This window comes from Balaenoptera physalus (assembly GCF_965194825.1).
Source record: "Balaenoptera physalus genome assembly, chromosome: 17".
NCBI classification, from domain to species: Eukaryota; Metazoa; Chordata; class Mammalia; order Artiodactyla; family Balaenopteridae; genus Balaenoptera; species Balaenoptera physalus.
This window is the reverse complement of record NC_138895.1, coordinates 82006144-82025310: the sequence shown is the minus strand read 5'-3', so window position 1 is coordinate 82025310 and position 19167 is coordinate 82006144. Positions and strand designations below refer to the sequence as shown.

The 19167-nt window shown below is 49.9% G+C and overlaps 1 protein-coding gene across 1 annotated transcript in view; it reads left to right on the top strand.

The window, feature by feature from the left end:
• KCNK9 (potassium two pore domain channel subfamily K member 9) overlaps positions 1 to 16683 on the top strand; it is a gene marked incomplete at its 5' end in the record, with an annotated part of 88645 nt that extends 71962 nt beyond the window's left edge. Inside the window, one exon of the mRNA XM_082433848.1 lies at positions 13828 to 16683. Within this exon, the coding sequence (XP_082289974.1) occupies positions 13828 to 14669 (842 nt within the window). The 3' untranslated portion in view covers positions 14670 to 16683. The remainder of the gene's footprint in view (positions 1 to 13827) is intronic.
• Between the last annotated feature and the right edge of the window lie 2484 nt (positions 16684 to 19167).

Here is a 19167-nt window from a genome sequence, read left to right as displayed (position 1 = left end):
AACTTAATTTTTAAATTTAGGTTTGTTTCCCCAGATTTCCTTGCAGTTTTTGTTTTGGGATGGGGGGGCGTTATGGACCGTGGGCAGCGAGGGAAGGAGAGTAGAATGGGAGAGGGAGGAGGATTTTCTTGCAAAGGGCTGGAGGAGACAGAAGGAAAACACCTCTTCTTCAGTATGTGGCTGGCTGAGAGCGGGGAGTTAGGATGGGCACCAGCTCCGTCTGACTCTGGGGCTTCCCATCCATGCCCCCCACCCCCTAGAGAACACCACTCACTACGCAGAGGGCGTTCCCTCTCCCCGCAGAGCGAATGAGTTAAGGAACGTGAAACATGCTAGCTCGGTCCCTGGCGCAGTGCATGCCCTCCGTAGACAGTGGTGTGACCACCATCATCTATTATTATGTTTCGTCAGTGATGCCGTTGGTTGGTGGTAACTTGTGAGAAGTTCACCACACGGCACACGTCCTCTGTGAAAAAGATGAATGGCTTTTCCCTGACTCCCTGGTTCTGGATGCTGTCCCAGGGGAACCCAGGGCTGGTGGCCCATGCAGCCGAGTTCCGGCTCTGCAGTTGTCCGTGTGCCCGCCAGAGGGCGCCCTTGCATTTTGGTCTCTGACTGGCGGTCCGAGGCTCTTTAGCAAGTGGGCCTGAAAATACTGAGAGTTGTAGGCTTTAACCATCACTTCAGCCCCTTGAACTCTTTACTGGCCACATTTTATATGATCCTCTTCAAGAGCAAACTTAATTGGCGGATGGAGGGCCTTTAACCTCTTCCAGCAGTGAGGCTCCGTGCCTCTGAGGGTCCAAGCTTGAGATATTTGAGGGGCTGGGGTCTGGGAGGGGGTATGCCTTGACCCAGTCCTGCTCTTGATGTCTCTCCTGTTCGGGTCAGAGCCGGGACCCCCGGAAAATGGGAAGCGTTTGGCTTTAAAAATAATGTTTTTTTCCCCCCACTTCTTGAGGTACAATAGGCATAATATAAAATTAGCCATTTTCAAGTGTATAGTTAAATGGCATTTAGTGCATAAATAATTTTTGCAAACCACCACTTCAGTCTAGTTCTGGGACATTTCCATCACCCCAAAAGGAAACCCCCGACTCATCAAGCAGTCGCTGTGTCGTCCCCTCCCCCAGCCCCGGGAACCCCTAATCTGCTGTTTCTGTAGACTTGCCCATTCTGGATATTTCATGCAAATGGAATCATACAGTGTTACCTGTTGTGTCTGGCTTCTTTCTCTTTGAATAATGTTTTCGAGGCTCAGCCACATTGTAATATATGTCAGAGAGTCCTTCCTTTTAAAAACATTTTTTATTGAGATATAATTGAACCGTAACATGGTAGTTTCAGGTGTATGACATAACGATTTTATATTTGTTTATATTGTGAAATGATCACCACAATACATCCATCACCACACACAGTTACCGTTTTTTTTCTTGTGGTGAGAACTTTTAAGATCTGTTCTCTTAGCAACTTTCAAATATGCAATAGAGTGTTATGAACTGCGGTCGCTGTGCTGTACATTACGTCCCCAGGACTTATTTATTTTACACCTGGAAGTTTGCTCCTTTGACCCCCTGCACCCATTTTGCCCACTCGTCCCCCGAGTCCCACCTCCAGCAGCTGTCAATCTTTTCTCTATGAGCTTGATTTTTTTTTTTATGATTCTATATATAAGTGAGATAATACAGTATTTGTCTTTCCCAGACTCATTTTACTTAGCGTAATGTCTATTTGTGTTGTCACAAATGGCAAGATTTCCTTCTCTTTTATGGCTGAGTAATGTTCCATTGTATACATGCACCAGCTTTTCTTTTTTTTTAATTAATTAGTTTTTTAAATTGGTTTGTAGCATTATATGTTTCATGTGTACAGTGTTATATTTCTACTTCTGGACACAGCACCGCACGCTCACCCCTGAAAGTTTAGTTTCCATCTGTCCCCACACTGTGGACCCCCTTTACCCATTTCGCCCTCCCCCGACCTCCGTCACCCTGGTAACCACTACCCTGGTTCTCAGTATCTGTGTGCTTGTTTTCGTTTGGTTCATTCATTTATTTTTTTTCTTTTTAAAATTTTTATTTAAGTATAGTTGATTTACAATGTTGTGTTAGTTTCAGGTGTACAGCAAAGTGATTCAGATTTTATATATATATGCATATATATATTCTTTTTTAGATTCTTTTCCATTATAGGTTATTACAAGATACTGAGTATAGTTCCCTGTGCCATACAGTAGGTCCTTGTTGGTAATCTATTTTATATATAGTAGTGTGTATATTTTAATCCCAAATTCTTAATTTATCCCTCCCCTGACGCCCCTTCCCCCTTTGGTAACCATAAATTTGTTTTTGGTGTCTGTGAGTCTATTTCTGTTTTGTAAACAGGTTCATTTGTATCATTGTTTTAGATTCCATGTATAAGTGATATCATGATATTTGTCTTTGTCTAACTTACTTCAGTTAGTATGATCATCTTTAGGTCCATCAGTGTTGCTGCAAATGGTATTATTTCATTCTTTTTTTATGGCTGAGTAATATTCCATTGCATCAAAATACCACATCTTCTTTATCCATTCATCTGTCGACGGGCATTTAGGTTGCTTCCATGTCTTGGCTATTGTAAATAGTGCTGCAGTGAACATAAGGGTGCGTGTATCTTTTTGAATTACAGTTTTCTCCAGATACATGCCCAGGAGTGGGATCACTGGGTCATATGGTAGTTCTATTTTTAGTTTTCTAAGGAACCTCCATACTGTTCTCCATAGTGGCTGCACCAGTTTACATTCCCACCAACAGTGCAAGAGGGCTCCCTTTTCTCCACACCCTCTCCAGAATTTATTATTTGTAGACTTTTTGATGATGGCCATTTTGAGCAGCATGAGGTGATACTTCATTGTAATTTTGATTTGCATTTCTCTGATAATTAGCGATGTTGAGCATCTTTTCATGTGCCTGTTGGCCATCTGTATGTCTTCTTTGGAGAAATGTCTATTTAGGTCTTCTGCCCATTTTTTGATTGGGTTCTTTTTTTGATATTGAGCCGTATGAGCTGCTTGTGTATTTTGGAAATTAATCCCTTGTTGGTTGAATCATGTGCAAATAGTTTCTCCCATTCCGTAGGTTGTCTTTTCATCTTGTTTATGTTTTCCTTTGCTGTGCAAAAGCTTTCGAGTTTAATTAGGTCCCACACCACGTTTTCTTTATCCATTCATCTATCAGTGGACACTTAGGTTGCTTCCATTCCTTTTTTTTTTAAGGCTGAATAATATCCCATTGCAGGGATAGACCACATTTTGCTAATCCATTCATCTGCTGATGGACATTTGGGCCGTCTCCACCTTTTGGCTGTTGTGAATAGTGCTGCTATGAACATGCGTGTACGAGTATTTGAATACCTATTTTAAATTCTTTTGGCTGTATAACTAGGAGTAGAGTTGCTAAAAAGGGTTTTTAAAGGAAGTATTTTTTGTTACTTTGGTCTGCGCTAAGAGTAGAGAACAGTCTTGAGCAAACTGTAAAGTCTTGCCTTTTACTTCCCCGCTGACTTCTGGGTGGTCACCACCATCTGCGGTGGGCGTCATTCTCAGCACCCTCAGGGACCCTGGGAGGCATCTCTGCCCCCATCTGTGGGGTCTCCTGATGCCAGCCTCCCGAGGTCTTTGTGGGACTAAAGGAGAAGCACACGGGGCTGCCCAGGCTCAGTTTCCTCCTCCGTAAGATAGGGATACGACACGTGACTGGATCCCACTGGATCCTCATAACACAAAGGAAACAGGAGCCAGGGAGGTGCAGCCCAGAGCCGGGAAGAGGCCCAGCTGGAGTCTGGACCAGGGTTTCTAGGAGCCCACCGTCTCATCTGCCAGGTGCTCCTCAGCGATAGCACAGGCCGAGCGAGAGACGCAGTGTCCATTTAGCACAGGCGGGGGAGTGGGTGCCAGGTGGATATGAGTGGGAAGGTCCCTGAGGCCGAGCGGGCTCTGGCCTCACCTGACACCCCTCACCCCGGCCTTCCCAGCCCTCCCAGGAAGGGGCTCACCGGGCTCTCCCCAGGGCGTCCTCACGTGAGCCCTCCCTCCAGACAGAAGAGAAAGACCTATCATGAGCTGTTGTTAGAAATCTGCGCCTTGTGAACTTGCATATTTTTAAAAATGTATTTTTAGGTCTTCTTTCCCTCTTAAGACATATCAAAACAATGAAGCGAAACCAAAAGGGAACGTTTCGGGAAATTAATGAGGGAATTGCTCTGTCATTAAATAAAACACCAAATCTGCCAGGTTTTCTTCCAGGGATCACAGTGCCAAACTGGTGACTGAGCAAGTCACCAGGCCTCCAGGCGCCGCTGAGAGGGGCCGGGGCTCAGGCCTTGGAATCCCCGGCCCTGGACAGAAAGCCTCAGGGTTCTCGTCTGTGAGATAGGGTCATGGTCCTGTGGGCTGAGTCCCCTTGGGGATGGTGCCCAGGATGGTCACACTCACCTGGCCGTGGCTCTGCTTGCTGCTCTGAGTGGGGCAGGCGCGTCTATGGCCTTTATTTGTGCATCTGTGAAATGGAACCAGCAGATGACTCTTGCAGCAGGGACCTCACTGTGATGGGGGAAGGTGAATGGGGGGTGTGAGGTGGGGCTCGGGGGTGGGGAGCCACGGGCCTGGCTGGCCTCTCACTGCCCCCTCCTGCTCCCTCTGCTGCCCCCGCCCTCCCTTTCCTCAAGTCCCTTCTGTCCTCTCCTCCCTTTCCTCCAGTTCTTGAGCATCATGACTTATGCGTTGGACAAACAGATGGTCAGTTTTCTCTTACTGTGCTTGGCCTGTGCCACGTTTTAAAATGTTTCATTAGATACCAGTTAGATCCCACATTTTCAATATCCAGTGTTTCCAGCTTCTCTTTAAAAATCAGGACATTGGGTCACCCTGGCCTGCAGCCCCGGTTGCTGGGCTCGGGGAGCAGCTGCTCTTTCCGGGGACGTGGGTCTCCAGCTGGCCGCCGGCTGCCCACAGGCCTGGTTGGCCTCACCTGCCCACTTCCCCTCAGACAGACCTAGTGGCTGTAAGAGAAACCGTGTGGGGTGCAGGGGTGTGTGAACTGCAAAGTGCTTTGTTATCCATCCCAAACTGCTCTTCGTTATTTGTAGTCATGCTGAGGTGTAGGACATGTTGAGTGTTAATCCACTGCAGTCAAAACACTGCCTGAAGCCAGATTACTGGGACACAGACAGGAGTGCCTGAGAAGGGCTGACTGGAGACTGGGCTCAGACCTGGGGGTGGAGCAATAGCCCCCGTTTCTCAGGATAGTCTCCTGCATAGTTGGGCTCATCCTCATGGTGGTGAAATGACTTCAGAGGCTCCGGACATCACACTCTGGCCCCTTCAAGTCTGGCAGGAAAGAACAAAAGGCTCATTGGTTCAGGGCTTGGCCGGAGACCTAATTGGAGCCCACAGGATGCATCATCCCCTCTCAGGGGCTGAACGGCAGTCCTGCACATTAGCCCAAGCCCCCGTGGTGGGACCCGGGAGAAATTCAGGTTCGGTTATGATGTGAGAAGGGTGGCTTGACCTGGGGCTGCCACAAGGGATGGCCCTTTCAGATGAAAGAATGAATGCAGAAAAACTTTGCAGACTGTAGAGTGCTGTGGAACTGACTGGAAGGGATGCCTCGTTCCTCACTCCCCTCTACAGAAGAAAGGCTTAGAGTCTAGGTGGCTTTCCCAAGGTCATGGTTGGTAAAGTAGGAGATGGAGCCAGATGTAGTCCTTGGGACTTACTGATTTCCATCCAGGAACCTCTGGAGGACCCTTCCTGCCCACCCTCACCCCCACTCCCCAAGCCCCACGGGGCCCGTGAATCATTTTCCTTTTTGGTGTCTGCAGACACCTGGGTCTTAATAATCATGCAGAGCCCATGCGGGGGCTGGAGCCAGGCCAGCACAGTTGGAGGACAGATGAGTGGGATGCTTGTTGCAGGCTGAAGTGGGGAGCCAGCCAGAAAGCACGGGGGGCTGAGGGCAGCCCCCTTCTCCGGCACCTCTCTCCACAAAGCCACGTTGAGTCATTCTTTAATGGAATTTGTGCCTATTTTAACTCATACAGGCACAAAATCCTTGCGTGTCCTTTATAAATATTTCATTCTCTTCCAGCAGCAAATTTCCTGATGCCCAAATGCCTGGTGGCCATCTCCTTCCCTGGGCCGGGCGGCCTCTGGGCTGGAAGAGATGCCCATGACCGCTCTCACCTGGCACCTGGCCTTGATGGCCACTTCTGCTCAGTGAGCAGCAGGTTATCCCTGGGAGGCTGGGATCGCAGTGAACTTGACTGAAGAGAATGAGGAGGCCTGGGCACCCATGGTCCCTAAGGGGCGGAGTCAGGGCTTCTGATGCCAGGTTGTCCTGATGCCAGGGGCCAGCCTTGTCCCACCCGCTGAAGTGTCCTGGAGGGGAATTCAAAGCTGGGTTGGTCGTTTCTGGCAGAGGGATCAGGGCAGGCTTCAGGGAGGGGCACTCCACGGTGGGGGAAGCTTTGCAAACTGTGAAGTGCTGTGAGAGTCTGGAAAGGGCTTTTACGGCCAACTGTTTATAGGCCTAGATTCCCAGGGAAAAGGAGGGAGCCATGGACAGTCCGGGAGCGTCAGGAGTGAGGCTAGTCTATGACCCACACTGCCCAGTTGCCTTATTTACTTCTCACAGTGAGGACAGCCCGCTGGACACTCATGACATCTTAATGAAATGCTGCCCAGGGCAGGAGCTGGGCCTGGGAACGTCTCGGACCCGGCGGTTGTCAGCTTCTGGGAAATCTAGTAGGAGCCGGGGGAGCACAGGGTGTCTTGCAAGGGAGTGCTGCCTTCTAGCTGCAGCTGGCTCTTTGGGGAGCCCCCAACCCAATAGAAATGATTAGTTTTATTACCCTCCTTCCCTGCCTCATTCCCCTCCGGGAAGACAGAACCTATTCATTTGTTTTATTTGTTAGCCAGCTGCAGTCCAGAGATGCAGGCCTCTTCTCTGCAAAGCCTCTCCCAGGACAGATCAAAGAGACCCACTAAGTATATTAAAGGGACCATGAAAATCGGGCTGGATGATGCAGTGTCTTGGGCAGAGCTGCCCTCAGCCGTGCTGGGCTTGGGGATGGGCCAGGACTTCAAGGCGGGCCTGGAAGACGGAGGTCATATGCGTGGTGATGCCGCCCTCTAAATTCTGAGCGCCTGTTCCGTGCTGGGCTCTGGGGGTCCACAGGGGTGAGCCAGGGGTGGGCTCTGCCCTCCTGGGAGCTCAGAGTCTGGCAAGAAGGCGGTGGAAGGGAGGGAGGGAGGGAGGGATGACCTCCAAATGTCATCTCACTGGGGGGGGTAGGGCTTCAACGTATGAATTTGTGGGGGACAAACAGTCCGTAGCAGGGACCTGGTGACCTGATAAGAGGTCAATTCCCATTGCATCTCTGTTTCTGCTCCCTGTCCTTGGCCCCATTTCACAGATGAGGAAACCGAGGTGTCTTTCTAGGATGCTCAGGAGTCCAGATCAGCTTTTCAAGGTGGGGCTTGTTATTTGAACAGTTCTGTCCCCTTTTGGGATTTGTAGGTTAGGAAGCCCATCCTGGCCTGTGGTGTGGCGCTGGGATCTGCAGCCCTTTCTGGGTGGGGAGGTCGGCCGGGCGAAGTGGAGGTTCTTTGCAAGGCTGACTTTGTGCATTCCTCTTAGCAAATAGCCTTGCAGCTCTTCGAATGCTCCATCTCTACCCCTGGGCTTAGCGCGTGGGTGCACATGCACGGGCTGGGATGTGGGGCTGGGCTTGCGGTCTTCCTTTCTGTTCTGCTAAACCTCCTTCACCGCATATGTCCACCTGCCCTGCTCTTAGCACTCCTGGTGGGGAGGCCAGGGTCCTGGGCTCAGGCGCTAAGCAGAAGCCCATATGTCCACCTGCCTCTGCCCTTAGCCTGGTCCTGGGCCCTGCCACCTGCTGACAAAGAGAACCCTGGCCCAGGGAGCACAGTGTTGGAGATGCAGCTGCCGTGTGTGCACACTGGGGGTGGCTTTTCAGGTTGTCAACCGCCGTCGCCATCCATGTCAGTGGTCCCCATGGCTGGCCTCACACCCAGGGGCCTGGCCCCTTGTGGCCACCTGAGCAGCCCATCGGGGCCACAGGCAAGTCTGAGTCTCTGGCTCTGCACACGTGGAAAAGTCAGCAGAAAGGGGGCGGCAGGGCTGGGTGCAGAGGGACAGTGTGAGTCACTGTGTCCCCTGTGTGTAGGGAGCTTTGCATCTGGTGGCTGGTGGTCTTCATGTTCCCCAGTTTGTGGAGGTCTGGGTGACGGTCATGTTGGTCACTGCTGGGCTCCTGCAGGGCTGGGGAAGGATGACCCTGTCTCTTGCAGAGTGGCCGTGAACTGGTCTGATCTCCCCTTTCCAGCCTCATTTCTCACAACTGTCCAGGGAACTGAATAACTCTGCTGAGGTCACAGAGCAGCAGCCCAGAGGTTTCAGCATATCTTCTGCACCCCAAGCACACCTCCTGAGCCCTGTATAAATCAATTTTAGATGTCTCTTTGCCAAAAGGATGAATTGTTTATGATGATGGAAGGATGAGCAGTATGGTCCTAGGTGGGATTCCTGAGGTTTTGTCGGTGGAGGAGAAACTGGCTCCCAGTGCCTGGGAAGATGGGGGGCAGGGGGAGCCCAGGATCTCAAAGGGAAAACCTGGACAGGGATGTGGCTCTGAGCTCAAGGGACTGGTCCTCACAGGTGGGGTGGGAGGCAACCCAGGAGAACAGGCACCAGCCTGGGAGTCCTCAGTGGCATTGCGACACCCATGCCCTCCACCTAAGGTCCCCTTGTCCAGGCACTGGGTGGGGCTCTGAGCACGGGCTGGCTGGTGCCCCTCTGGAGATCTCGGGGGAATATGAAAAGCCCCCGTGGATCCCCTGTGCCAGGCACAGGTCATGGTGCATAGTCAAGGCTCTGGATGAGTCTCAATGGGTAACATATGAGTAGATGCATAAATCCGGCTCCCAGCCCAGGAAGGCCAGGCTGCCTTCATTCACTCACAGATTAAAAAAAAAAAAAAAAAACCACCCACAGTCTTCTAGGATCTGAGTTGTCACACAGGTTCTCTGAGAGCATTGAAGATTTGTAGCTTGTTCTCCTCTTGGGCTCTCTACCCTGTTCCATTGATCTATATTTCTGTTTTTGTGTCAGTACCATACTGTTTTGATTACTGTAGCTTTGTAGTATAGTCTGAAGTCAGGAAGCCTGATTCCTCCGGCTCCATTTTTCTTTCTCAATATTGCTTTGGCTATTCGGGGTCTTTTGTGTTTCTATACAAATTAAAATTTTTTTGTGTGCTAGTTCTCTAAAAAATACCATTGGTAATTTGACAGAGATTGCACTGAATCTGTAGATTGCCTTGGGTGGTATAGTCATTTTAACAATATTGATTCTTCCATTCCAAGAACATGGTATATCTTTCCATCTGTTTGTGTCATCTTCAGTTTCTTTCATCAGCATCTTATAGTTTTCAGAGTGTAGTAGGTCTTTTGCCTCCTTAGGTAGCTTTATTCCTAGGTATTTTATTCTCTTTGATGTGCTGGTCAATGGGGCTGTTTCCTTAATTTCTCTTTCTGATCTTTCGTTGTTATAGAAATATAACAGATTTCTGTATATTAATTCCATTCTCCTCTTGGGAAGGAGAAGCCGTCTTCTCTAGTGTGTCTGGCATATGTGTATTTTGTATGTTCTCCACTGCATATACCTGTTATCTGTAGATATCATGGATGCTATTGAGATATGGGTACGTACAATCCCTGCAGCCTATGCATACATGTGGTGCACACATCCTGTGTCTTGAGTGCACTTTCCGTGCACACGCACATCCTGCACAAAGTGTGTGACTCTGGGTGTGCGGTGGGTATACTGTAGATGCTTTGTGTGTTGGTCTAATACATATATGGTATGTGGCTTTTGCCCACATGTTTCACATCCACGTGCAGTTACTCTACCCAACACATCCATCTTTCACAAAGTTCCAAGTGTATACCATGCGTATTTGTATAAAGCATCCATGCTACGTCTGTGTGTTCCATTGATACTTTATGAATATTCTATATGTAGACTTGATATGTGTTGACCCGTTTGCATGCAGTGCCACCGTGTTGCATCATAAGGAGACCTGGGAAGCAGATCCAGTGGAGAATACATGTGGTATATCAGCCAGAGTCTTTGCAGGAGGTGGCACTCTCAACTTGAACAGTTAATTAATGGCTATTTATAGTGTGGGAGGGTGGGTAGGTTGGAGGGAAAGCAACGAGGGAAGGTGTGGTAGCCTGGGATGAGCAACTGTGGAGAGCTGTCAGTCAACATGCCTGGGATGTAGCTGCTAGCGCTTGTAGAGTTGCTCCATGGCGTGAACCTGCTGGCAGATTCGTTACCAAGGTCTCATCTTCCTCCCGTCCTCTGACCTCCTGCTGGGGCTGTGCCTTGGATGAACTCAGCTGGACACCAGAGGGCCAAGAACCCCTTGAGGTGGCTTATGCAGACTTAGCCTCCCCAGTGGAGAGCAGGGTGGAGATGGGTGCGTCTAGATGGGGAAATTTGAAGATATCCGGCCAGGCCTCTGTCTTCCTGAAAGGCTCTGCAACTTGGGCAGCTTCTTTCTCGCTGCAGTGGGAATGGTCCTGTGTCCTGGACCACTGGGGCCCCAGGAGATTTATTCTAGGGCCTGAACTTTGGAAGGCCCTGAACTTTGGGGGTGTTCCCGGCCCACACTCGCTTGTGCACGTGTCTTGCTAAAGGATGTCATTGCTGTAACGGATCAGTGAGATATACTGTGGATGTCAAAATGATGGAGTTCTTTCTGTAGTTTGACGGGCCACGGGAAAATTGACACCACCCCGGGACAGGATACACGGGCATACTGCCGTCCAGGCCCTGTGAAGGGACACCGCTTCTGATCATTTTCACTTACAGGAGGGGGGCCTGAGCACCTGGGTTTGAGCCAGCAAATGCTGTGCTGGTTTCTCCAGTAAATATATCCCATCCGGAACCGTTAGCTAATTTACCGCCTTATTAAGTTGCCAGCAATCTACTGTCTTCCAGCATCCATCTGGGTTTTATATCAGCCACACAGGTGAGCTATATGGCGATGTCGCGGGATTCCCACCCCTGGACTTTGTATAAATATAAACCCACTTGTTTACCAAGATGCACTTCATTCTTTCCTGAAGACCTAAGCCTCCATCTGGTGCCATTTCCCTCCAGGCAGAAGAACTTCCTTAGTAATCATGCTATGCAGAGCAGCAGGAAACAAGTTTTTAGTCTGAAAGTAGATTTTGCCTTCATTCTTAAAGAATACTTTCCCTGGATAGACAGTTCTGGGTTACGGTCTTTTTTAAAAAGCTCTTTAAAGATGTTATTCCACTGTTTCCTGGCCCCTGTTGTTTATGATTGGAAGTAAGTGCTGTTCAAATAGTTGTTTTCCTGTATGTGATACATGGTTTCTCTCTGGTGCTTTCAAGATCTTCCCTCTCTGGTTTTCAGCAGCTTGATTCCGATGTGGAATGTATGTGGTTTTCGTTGTATTTATCTTGCTTGAGGCTTACCGAGTTTCTTGAATCTGTAAATTTGTCTCCCACCAAATTTGGTTAATTTTGGCTATTATTTCTTCAATTTTTTGGTCTCATTCTCTTTCTTCTAGGACACCTGGTGACACTGTCCTACATGTCTCTGAGGCTTTTAAAATTTATTAATTTTTGACCTTTATTCCTCTCTTCAGATTGGATGATTTCTATTGATATGCCTGTTGTCCTCTCCTTCTTGCTGTTTCCCTGTTCTGTCCTTTCTGGCCCAACTCCAGTGTTGACCTGCCATTTCTGCTCTTTCGTAAGGGCTATGGGGTTGCTGAGGGGTCAGAGCTCTGCACTGGCTCAGTGGGCTGAGGGCCAGAGAGGATACAAACGTGTGATGTCATCTCTGCCATGAAAGTGTGGCCCCCGGGGCAGGCAGGACGTGGCACAAGTTCATGCCAGGGGAGAGGCACGCAGGCTGAACGGAAGTGATGAGTCTCTGGGCGAGAGGCCTGGGCTAGGGCAGTCAGGGTGGTCTTCCTGGGGGACGCAGTGGGCGGGGTGCAGGTCCCTCCTGAATCCTAGGCCCTGGGCTAGCTGCTCTCTGACCTCAGCAGATCTGCACAACATCCCCACCTCAAAATTATCATCGTCCCACGTAACAGATGAGGAAACCCAGGCTGGGAGAGGTAGTCTGGGGCCCAAGGTAGCGCAGCTGGTTAAATGACCATGCGCTTGTGGCTCAGGGGAGCGCCAGGGAAGCCTTTTTTGATGATGGGGCAGGATTTGAGATGTTGGAAGGCCATGTGCATCCTCCAAGTTCTCAGTCCAAATACTGCCCATGATCCTGGTATTTTTCTGGGCAGTATCAGTCCCGGAACTTGAACTAGTCTTAGGTTTCTTCTGCCATGTTGTGCAGACCCTATCCTGGCTCTGATATGATCACTGACCAGCTGGGTGACGCCGGCAGGTAACTTCACCTTTCCGACACCACTGTCCTCATGTGAATGTGAGGATATACAGGCTTGGTTTTGCACAGTTGATGCAGGGGATCAACGAAGTGATGGTCTGTGCAGCTGCGTGAAGAGTTTCAAAAGCACTTACACACATGAGGTCTCTAAGGATTATTCGTTCCCTCGATTCTGACAAGGCCGCATTCACACAGTGGCATAAATTTATTCTGTCCTTTGTTAAAGCGGTATTTTATGTGCTTGGTGTTTCTCTAGGTGTGAGGATACAGCAGGGAACAAAACAGGTAACAATCTTTGCCCTCGTGGTGTTCATGCGCCACCCTGCAATGACCTCTCTCAAGTCAAGGCGTCTGCTTTTAAAAAAGCCTCATTCTTGGGATTTGAACCCAGACTTTTCAGCCACCAACTCTGAAGAAACCAAGCTACCCTGCTACTAAGTAACTAACTCGGTTTCCTAGCCAGTGGTGTCAGATGCATCGTGCCTCTTTTATAGGGTCGTCACGAGGGTAGAAGGAGGTGACGTATGACGAGGAGTCCACACAGACTAGCTGTGGGCTGGCGGATCCCCGACGCCTGAGCTGGGGGCACGGGCAGCCTGGGGCAGAAGGCAAGTCGTCTTTGCTCCATGCTGAGCTTTCTGGCACCACCGTTGAGAACGTGGAAACCGGGGTTCTTTCTTCCCTTTCCCAGCACACGCAGAAAGGACTCCAGGGGATCCATCATCCCCTCCCACCCCGTGCACCCCTCTTACCTTCCGTGGTGTCCCCACCTCCCTGGGCAGCCCCACAGCTCCCAGCGGGGGAGGTGCCGGGAGCCACACCTCCTTGGCTGTCCGTCCGCCCGCCCACCTGTCCGCCCTCCCTGGTCTTGGACGGAGCATTTATCTAAGAATAAAATCATGGCGGTCAAAAACAAGAACAGCAACAACAAAACCCAGTTAGTTAGCATTCTTTGACCCTTCACTCTTAATGTTGATCCATGTTGGGATATTTAATTTTCGCCCTTGGGCTGGCTACTTCTGGAGTTTTCTGCAAAATATTATGAGTGAATATGCTGCTTTTCTTTGAGAAAACTTTGTGTTACTGGAAGAGCAGTGAAATGACCCCCAAGCGCCTCTTGTGACCACATGCCCCAGGCCACCTCCCCCGTCCCCAAACTTCTTCACTGATTCCTCCCTGTTCTTCGCCCCGCCCCTCAGGCGCCGGCCCCGCCCCCAGCTCCATCGCAACTGCCGCGCCCACCTCCACACCCACCCCAAACCTCAGGAGACCCCAGCTGACTGACTCCCTCTCCCTGTCCTCTCACCTCCCCCCGCAGGTTACGGGCACGCCGCTCCCGGCACGGACGCGGGCAAGGCCTTCTGCATGTTCTACGCGGTGCTGGGCATCCCGCTGACCCTGGTCATGTTCCAGAGCCTGGGCGAGCGGATGAACACGTTCGTGCGCTACCTGCTGAAGCGCATCAAGAGGTGCTGCGGCATGCGCAACACGGAGGTGTCCATGGAGAACATGGTGACCGTGGGCTTCTTCTCCTGCATGGGGACGCTGTGCATCGGGGCGGCCGCCTTCTCCCCGTGCGAGGAGTGGAGCTTCTTCCACGCCTACTACTACTGCTTCATCACGTTGACTACCATTGGCTTTGGGGATTACGTGGCCCTGCAGACCAAGGGCGCCCTGCAAAAGAAGCCGCTCTACGTGGCCTTTAGCTTCATGTATATCCTGGTGGGGCTGACGGTCATCGGGGCCTTCCTCAACCTGGTGGTCCTCAGGTTCCTGACCATGAACAGCGAGGACGAGCGGCGGGACGCCGAGGAGCGGGCGTCCCTCGCCGGCAACCGCAACAGCATGGCCATCCACATCCCCGAGGAGGCACGGCAGGGCCGGCCCCGGTACAAGGCGGACGTGGCGGACCTGCAGTCCGTGTGCTCCTGCACCTGCTACCGCCCGCAGGAATACGGTGGCCGCTCGGCGGCACAGCAGAACTCCTTCAGCGCCAAGCTCGCCCCCCAGTACTTCCACCCCATCTCTTACAAGATCGAGGAGATCTCACCAAGCACATTAAAAAACAGCCTCTTCCCGTCCCCTATTAGCTCCATTTCTCCCGGGTTACACAGCTTTACCGACAACCACAGGCTGATGAGACGGCGGAAGTCCATCTAGGCTCTGGGGAGGGAAATGCAAACAAACAGAAGTCATTTGTCATATCGGACGTTCAGTCTCATTGGCCCACCTTGTCTTATTTATTTATTATGGTTATCCTTTATTGTTACGATTATTGTCATCATTTTTTTCTCTCTCTCCTTCCTTTTCTTTCTCGGTTTCATTTCTTCCCCACCTTTCCAGCGAGACAGAGCAGGCCAAAGGGAAAAAAGAAAGGCCCGTCTTCCTGTGAAACTCGCATCTGAGCATGAAGCATGGATTTCTTCCTTCTTCCCAGCAAAGTATGCCTTACATTTCTCCCCAGCCCGCCCCATCTCTGGGGTGGCTTTCCCAGGACAGGTGTGAGACCCAGACAAGGAGACAGAGCCCGGAGGATACCTGACCCAAAGTTGCACACGCGGCTGAGAGCCTCGAGTGCCCACCCACGGTGGTGTCTCTGACCCAACTCCTTTCTCTTTTCCTCCCCAAGCAGTGGGTGGCCGAATGTGTGTGGTCTGAGTGTGTGTGAATGCGTGCACACACCAGTGTGCTTCTGTGTGCTTGATGTGACAAAATGGAAAGTATCAGGTGTTCATCTTTCTTTTCCGTCACACAATTTTGTTAATAGCCTGCTTTTGGCTGCTTCCAAACAAAACGGGAAAACAAAACCCACAAGGTTTTTGATTTATCATCTTGCCAAATCAAGCATGTTCCACAAGCAGTCTTTCTCCCAGATATGTCATGACCACATTTTTAAAGTGCTAGGTTCTAAATTATATTAAAACTTCTTTTTAGGGGGTGGGTGGGCAAGCCGACACAGATCATTTTAGCTTGCCAGTTCAAAAATTTTTTAAACAAGCATGCACTTTGTTAAACTGGTATGCGTTATCAACACAAGAAAACAAAACTAGCAATGGAATAATCAAAAGCCAATAATATTAATTTATTAGAGACATTTTTAATTTTACCATCTCTAGTTCCAACAATTTTCCATGTAACTGGACGTGTTGGGGGAAACTGGAAAATTGTTGCAACCACAGAGTATTTTATTCTCTCTTATTTGTGTGATGATGATGATTTGTGTAGCAGCTACCTACATGAATAAGAATTACAGTTCAGGATGCTTGGATGAGAATGGGTATTAGTAAGTGGATGTGGTTTCTTTTCCTAATGAAAAATGACAGGGCATTCCTCATTTTAAAGAATATATATAATGTATTTTAAGAAAGATTGTCTCTAACTGCATTTGATTTGTAAATAAGGGAATGTTGATGTTGGTCTCAGGAAGAGTTTAGAGGCAAGGAGCTGCGTCTTGGCCTGCTGGGAACTTGTCAATCTCAGGGGGTGATTTTTTTCTGAATAATGGAGAAATTCCTCCCCACTCTCAATAGGGGATGACCCCAGAGGGAAGGCCTGCTAACATCCTGGGGGGGGGGGCCTATAGAACATGGCACATTGGAGGCCCTTCCATGACAGGAATAAAGGAAAGTCTCACCTTCAGATTCACGGGGGGACCTTCATTTCCCTCATCACTGTCTCGGCCATCTCTAAAAATCAGCCATCCTCACGGCCCTTTTTCAAAACCTGGAAGTTCTTCCAGTTCTTCCAGCTCTGGCTTTGGCTGGGCTGCTCAGCAGGAGCAGTGGGGGCCCCAGTGGGATCTCCCAGGACGGAGGATCTGCTCCCAAGCAAGAGGAGACCTACAAGATTTCCTAAGAGACGGCCCCAAGTGCACCCCTCCCAAGCATCTGGGCCATTGGAGTGACCACAGCCCTCAAGATTCCTCTGAAAAGGCAAGCACTTTAATGTTACATCCCATGTTGAAATGGCCCCTTCATCTAGGACACAGGGCCTGTGGAATGAGTCTGGGAACCTCAGATTCTCTAGGCCAAAGAGGACAGTTATTGATCTTCAAGGTCATATCGATTAACTCATTTTTAAGACTTAAAAAAAAAGTTTTTTTAGGGCTCTAAAATCTGTCTAGAGAATAGAAGCAGTTGCTCTTTAATTTTTTTTTTCTCTTGGAAGAGATTGTTGGCTTTAGCGAGTCACAGGTGCAAAAGTACTAGTGCATATTTGCAGAGTGCTTCATGCTCTGGAGGAGGCTGCTTGTAGTAAGTGTGGGGTTTCTCAGCAAAACCTTTGTACAGTTAAGACTTGACCTCAAATGGGTGTATGTGTGATAATCTTTGATCTATAAAAGAGAGAGAGGCACTGAGAGGGTGAGAGATTTGCTCAACGTCAGAGAGCTGGTCTTTGCTAGAACTGAGACATTAGTCTCAGTCTGGACCCCAAAAGGGTCCAAGAAGCTGACCCCACCACACTATGGCACCCTCATTCAGCCCTCAGATGAGGGAACCTGCATCTCTTTCTCCGCAGGTAAGTGCACCAGGCTCTTAGAGTCAGCTAGAGGAACATGGGTTCAACCCTTCACTCAGAACTGGTCCCCTCACCAGTGTACAGTGGTCATAAAGTGACCTACTTCTGCTTGAATGCTTCCAGTGACAGGGACCTCCTCCCTTCGCAGAGAAGTTTAGAAAACACCCCATAATCTCTCTTTCCACAGAGCTGACTCTTCTTTGTAGGATTAAGGATGGTAAGATGAAGTCTTTTCTGTTTGTGGGATGACCACCAGCTTAAGTGTCTGAAGCAACTCGGAATTTCTCTTGGTTCCATATCCTCCCCCCCACCCCCTGCCCTTTGCTACCAGCTCAGCCCCTGAAAGACATGTACCGAGTCTTCTGTTCCGAAGGTAAACATCCTTGTTTATGCTCAGAGTGGTCGGGGGTGGAGGGGAACCTTGGTTTGCTTCCCTTGTGATGTCCTTTTTCTCAGATGGTCCAGCTCTTCCCTACTGCGCTCTCTGGCCAAGGAGTCCTCTAGGTGCATCCAGTGAGGTGCTCTGATGGGGGCGCTGAGTCAGGAGTTCTCCAGGGTTCTCCTCTCTTGATAAAGCAGGCCTGGGGCATCTCCACCTAGAGCTTGGCCCACCCCATCAGCATTGGAATCCTCAAAAGCCAGGGGGAAACTTAGTCTGGGTCACCTCGCTGAGGTCCCTCATCTTCAGGAAAGGAAATCGAGGTCCAGAAAGGCTGGACACGAATCTGAGGCCCCACAGCCAGAACCTAGGTCTTCCCACTTGTTTATCCTGCTGCTGCTTTCTTGGCTGCTTTGTCATTGCTGTCACTTACACCCTCCAAACAGTCCTTGTTGCTGGACTTTTTAGCATCTCGGACCCAGGTCTCTCTTCCCCCCTCACAGCTGATGATTTCTTTCTTTCAGCCCAGGTTTCCCACACCCTTCTTCCAGTTGACCACACCCACTCAGGGATGGGGAAGAAATCTCACCAGGTTGTTTGAATTTGGGCCCCAACTTCTGTTAGAATGAGCTGAAGAAGAGCCACATTCCACCAGCATCACAGGAGGTTGGCCTGCCACGTGGTCCCTGGTGGGGGTCTAGAAATCAACATGCCACATAGATACTCAAAGAGATTTTGGACTCTCACTTGAATGCTTTCCAACTAGGAGATCTCAATCCATCCCCTCCATCAAAGACAAAAGGAAGGTAGGCAGTGGTATCGATTATCCCAGCAGCTCTGAGTGCTGTGCTTTCTAGAGACCATCCCATTTTGATCTTTATGACATCCATCCTGGGTGGAAGGTGCTGTCATGCCATTGGTCTACTAGATTCTTTACATAGGAGTGAACCAACCTGTTTGGCTTTTGAGGTACCCGGTTAGCCGCAGAGCTGGGATCAGAGCGCTTCTTTCCATCCACACCACTCTGTCCTGAAACTCAGGCAGCAGCCTCTTAAACATAGCAGGCTGCCTGGTGCTCTAAATTTAAATACTCTCTCTGAAGCATCTGTTGTGCTCCACTGTGCATCACCAGTTGGGAGGAGGGTACCTGCGCTTTGGAATGATCGCAGCAGATCACTTGCAGCCCAGGAATCCCCACTGGTTCCCTAATCCTTCCAGCAGAGGAAGCAGATGGATGCAGACTGCTGCCCAGGAGGCCTGGCTTTGCAGGTGCTCGTTAAAACCCATCTGTAGAAAAGGGTGAGTTGACTGCTTAATCTTGGTGCACCGTTTGGTCTCTGCACACGGGGCCTCGCTTGGGAGAATATCTGGCTGGTGACTTGGAAACCTGCAGATAAGCCCAGGCAGGTCATTTTTCTCTGCCTCCAGATCTGAAAGCCTTGATTCCTAGTGATTCTTAGTGATTCCTGGTCACTAGCGGTTTGAAGCTGGAGGGAAGAATGGTTTAGAGGCATTCGTTGTGCACACTGAGTTTGGAGGGGAAGGTGAGAGAGGTAAAAATGATTAAAGAAGGAAAACCATCCATCACTGAGGTTTTCGGCCCTATCTCTGTATGTAAACTTCTTGAATAATAGGCCCTAATTAGGGTACCCGTTAAGGGCATCCACAGAGGCGTGGGGTCTGAGGCCTGCGCCGGACTATGTCCGTTCTCTTGGTGGGATGGGCGGTATCATCTGTCCAACACGCCAATGAATTGTATCT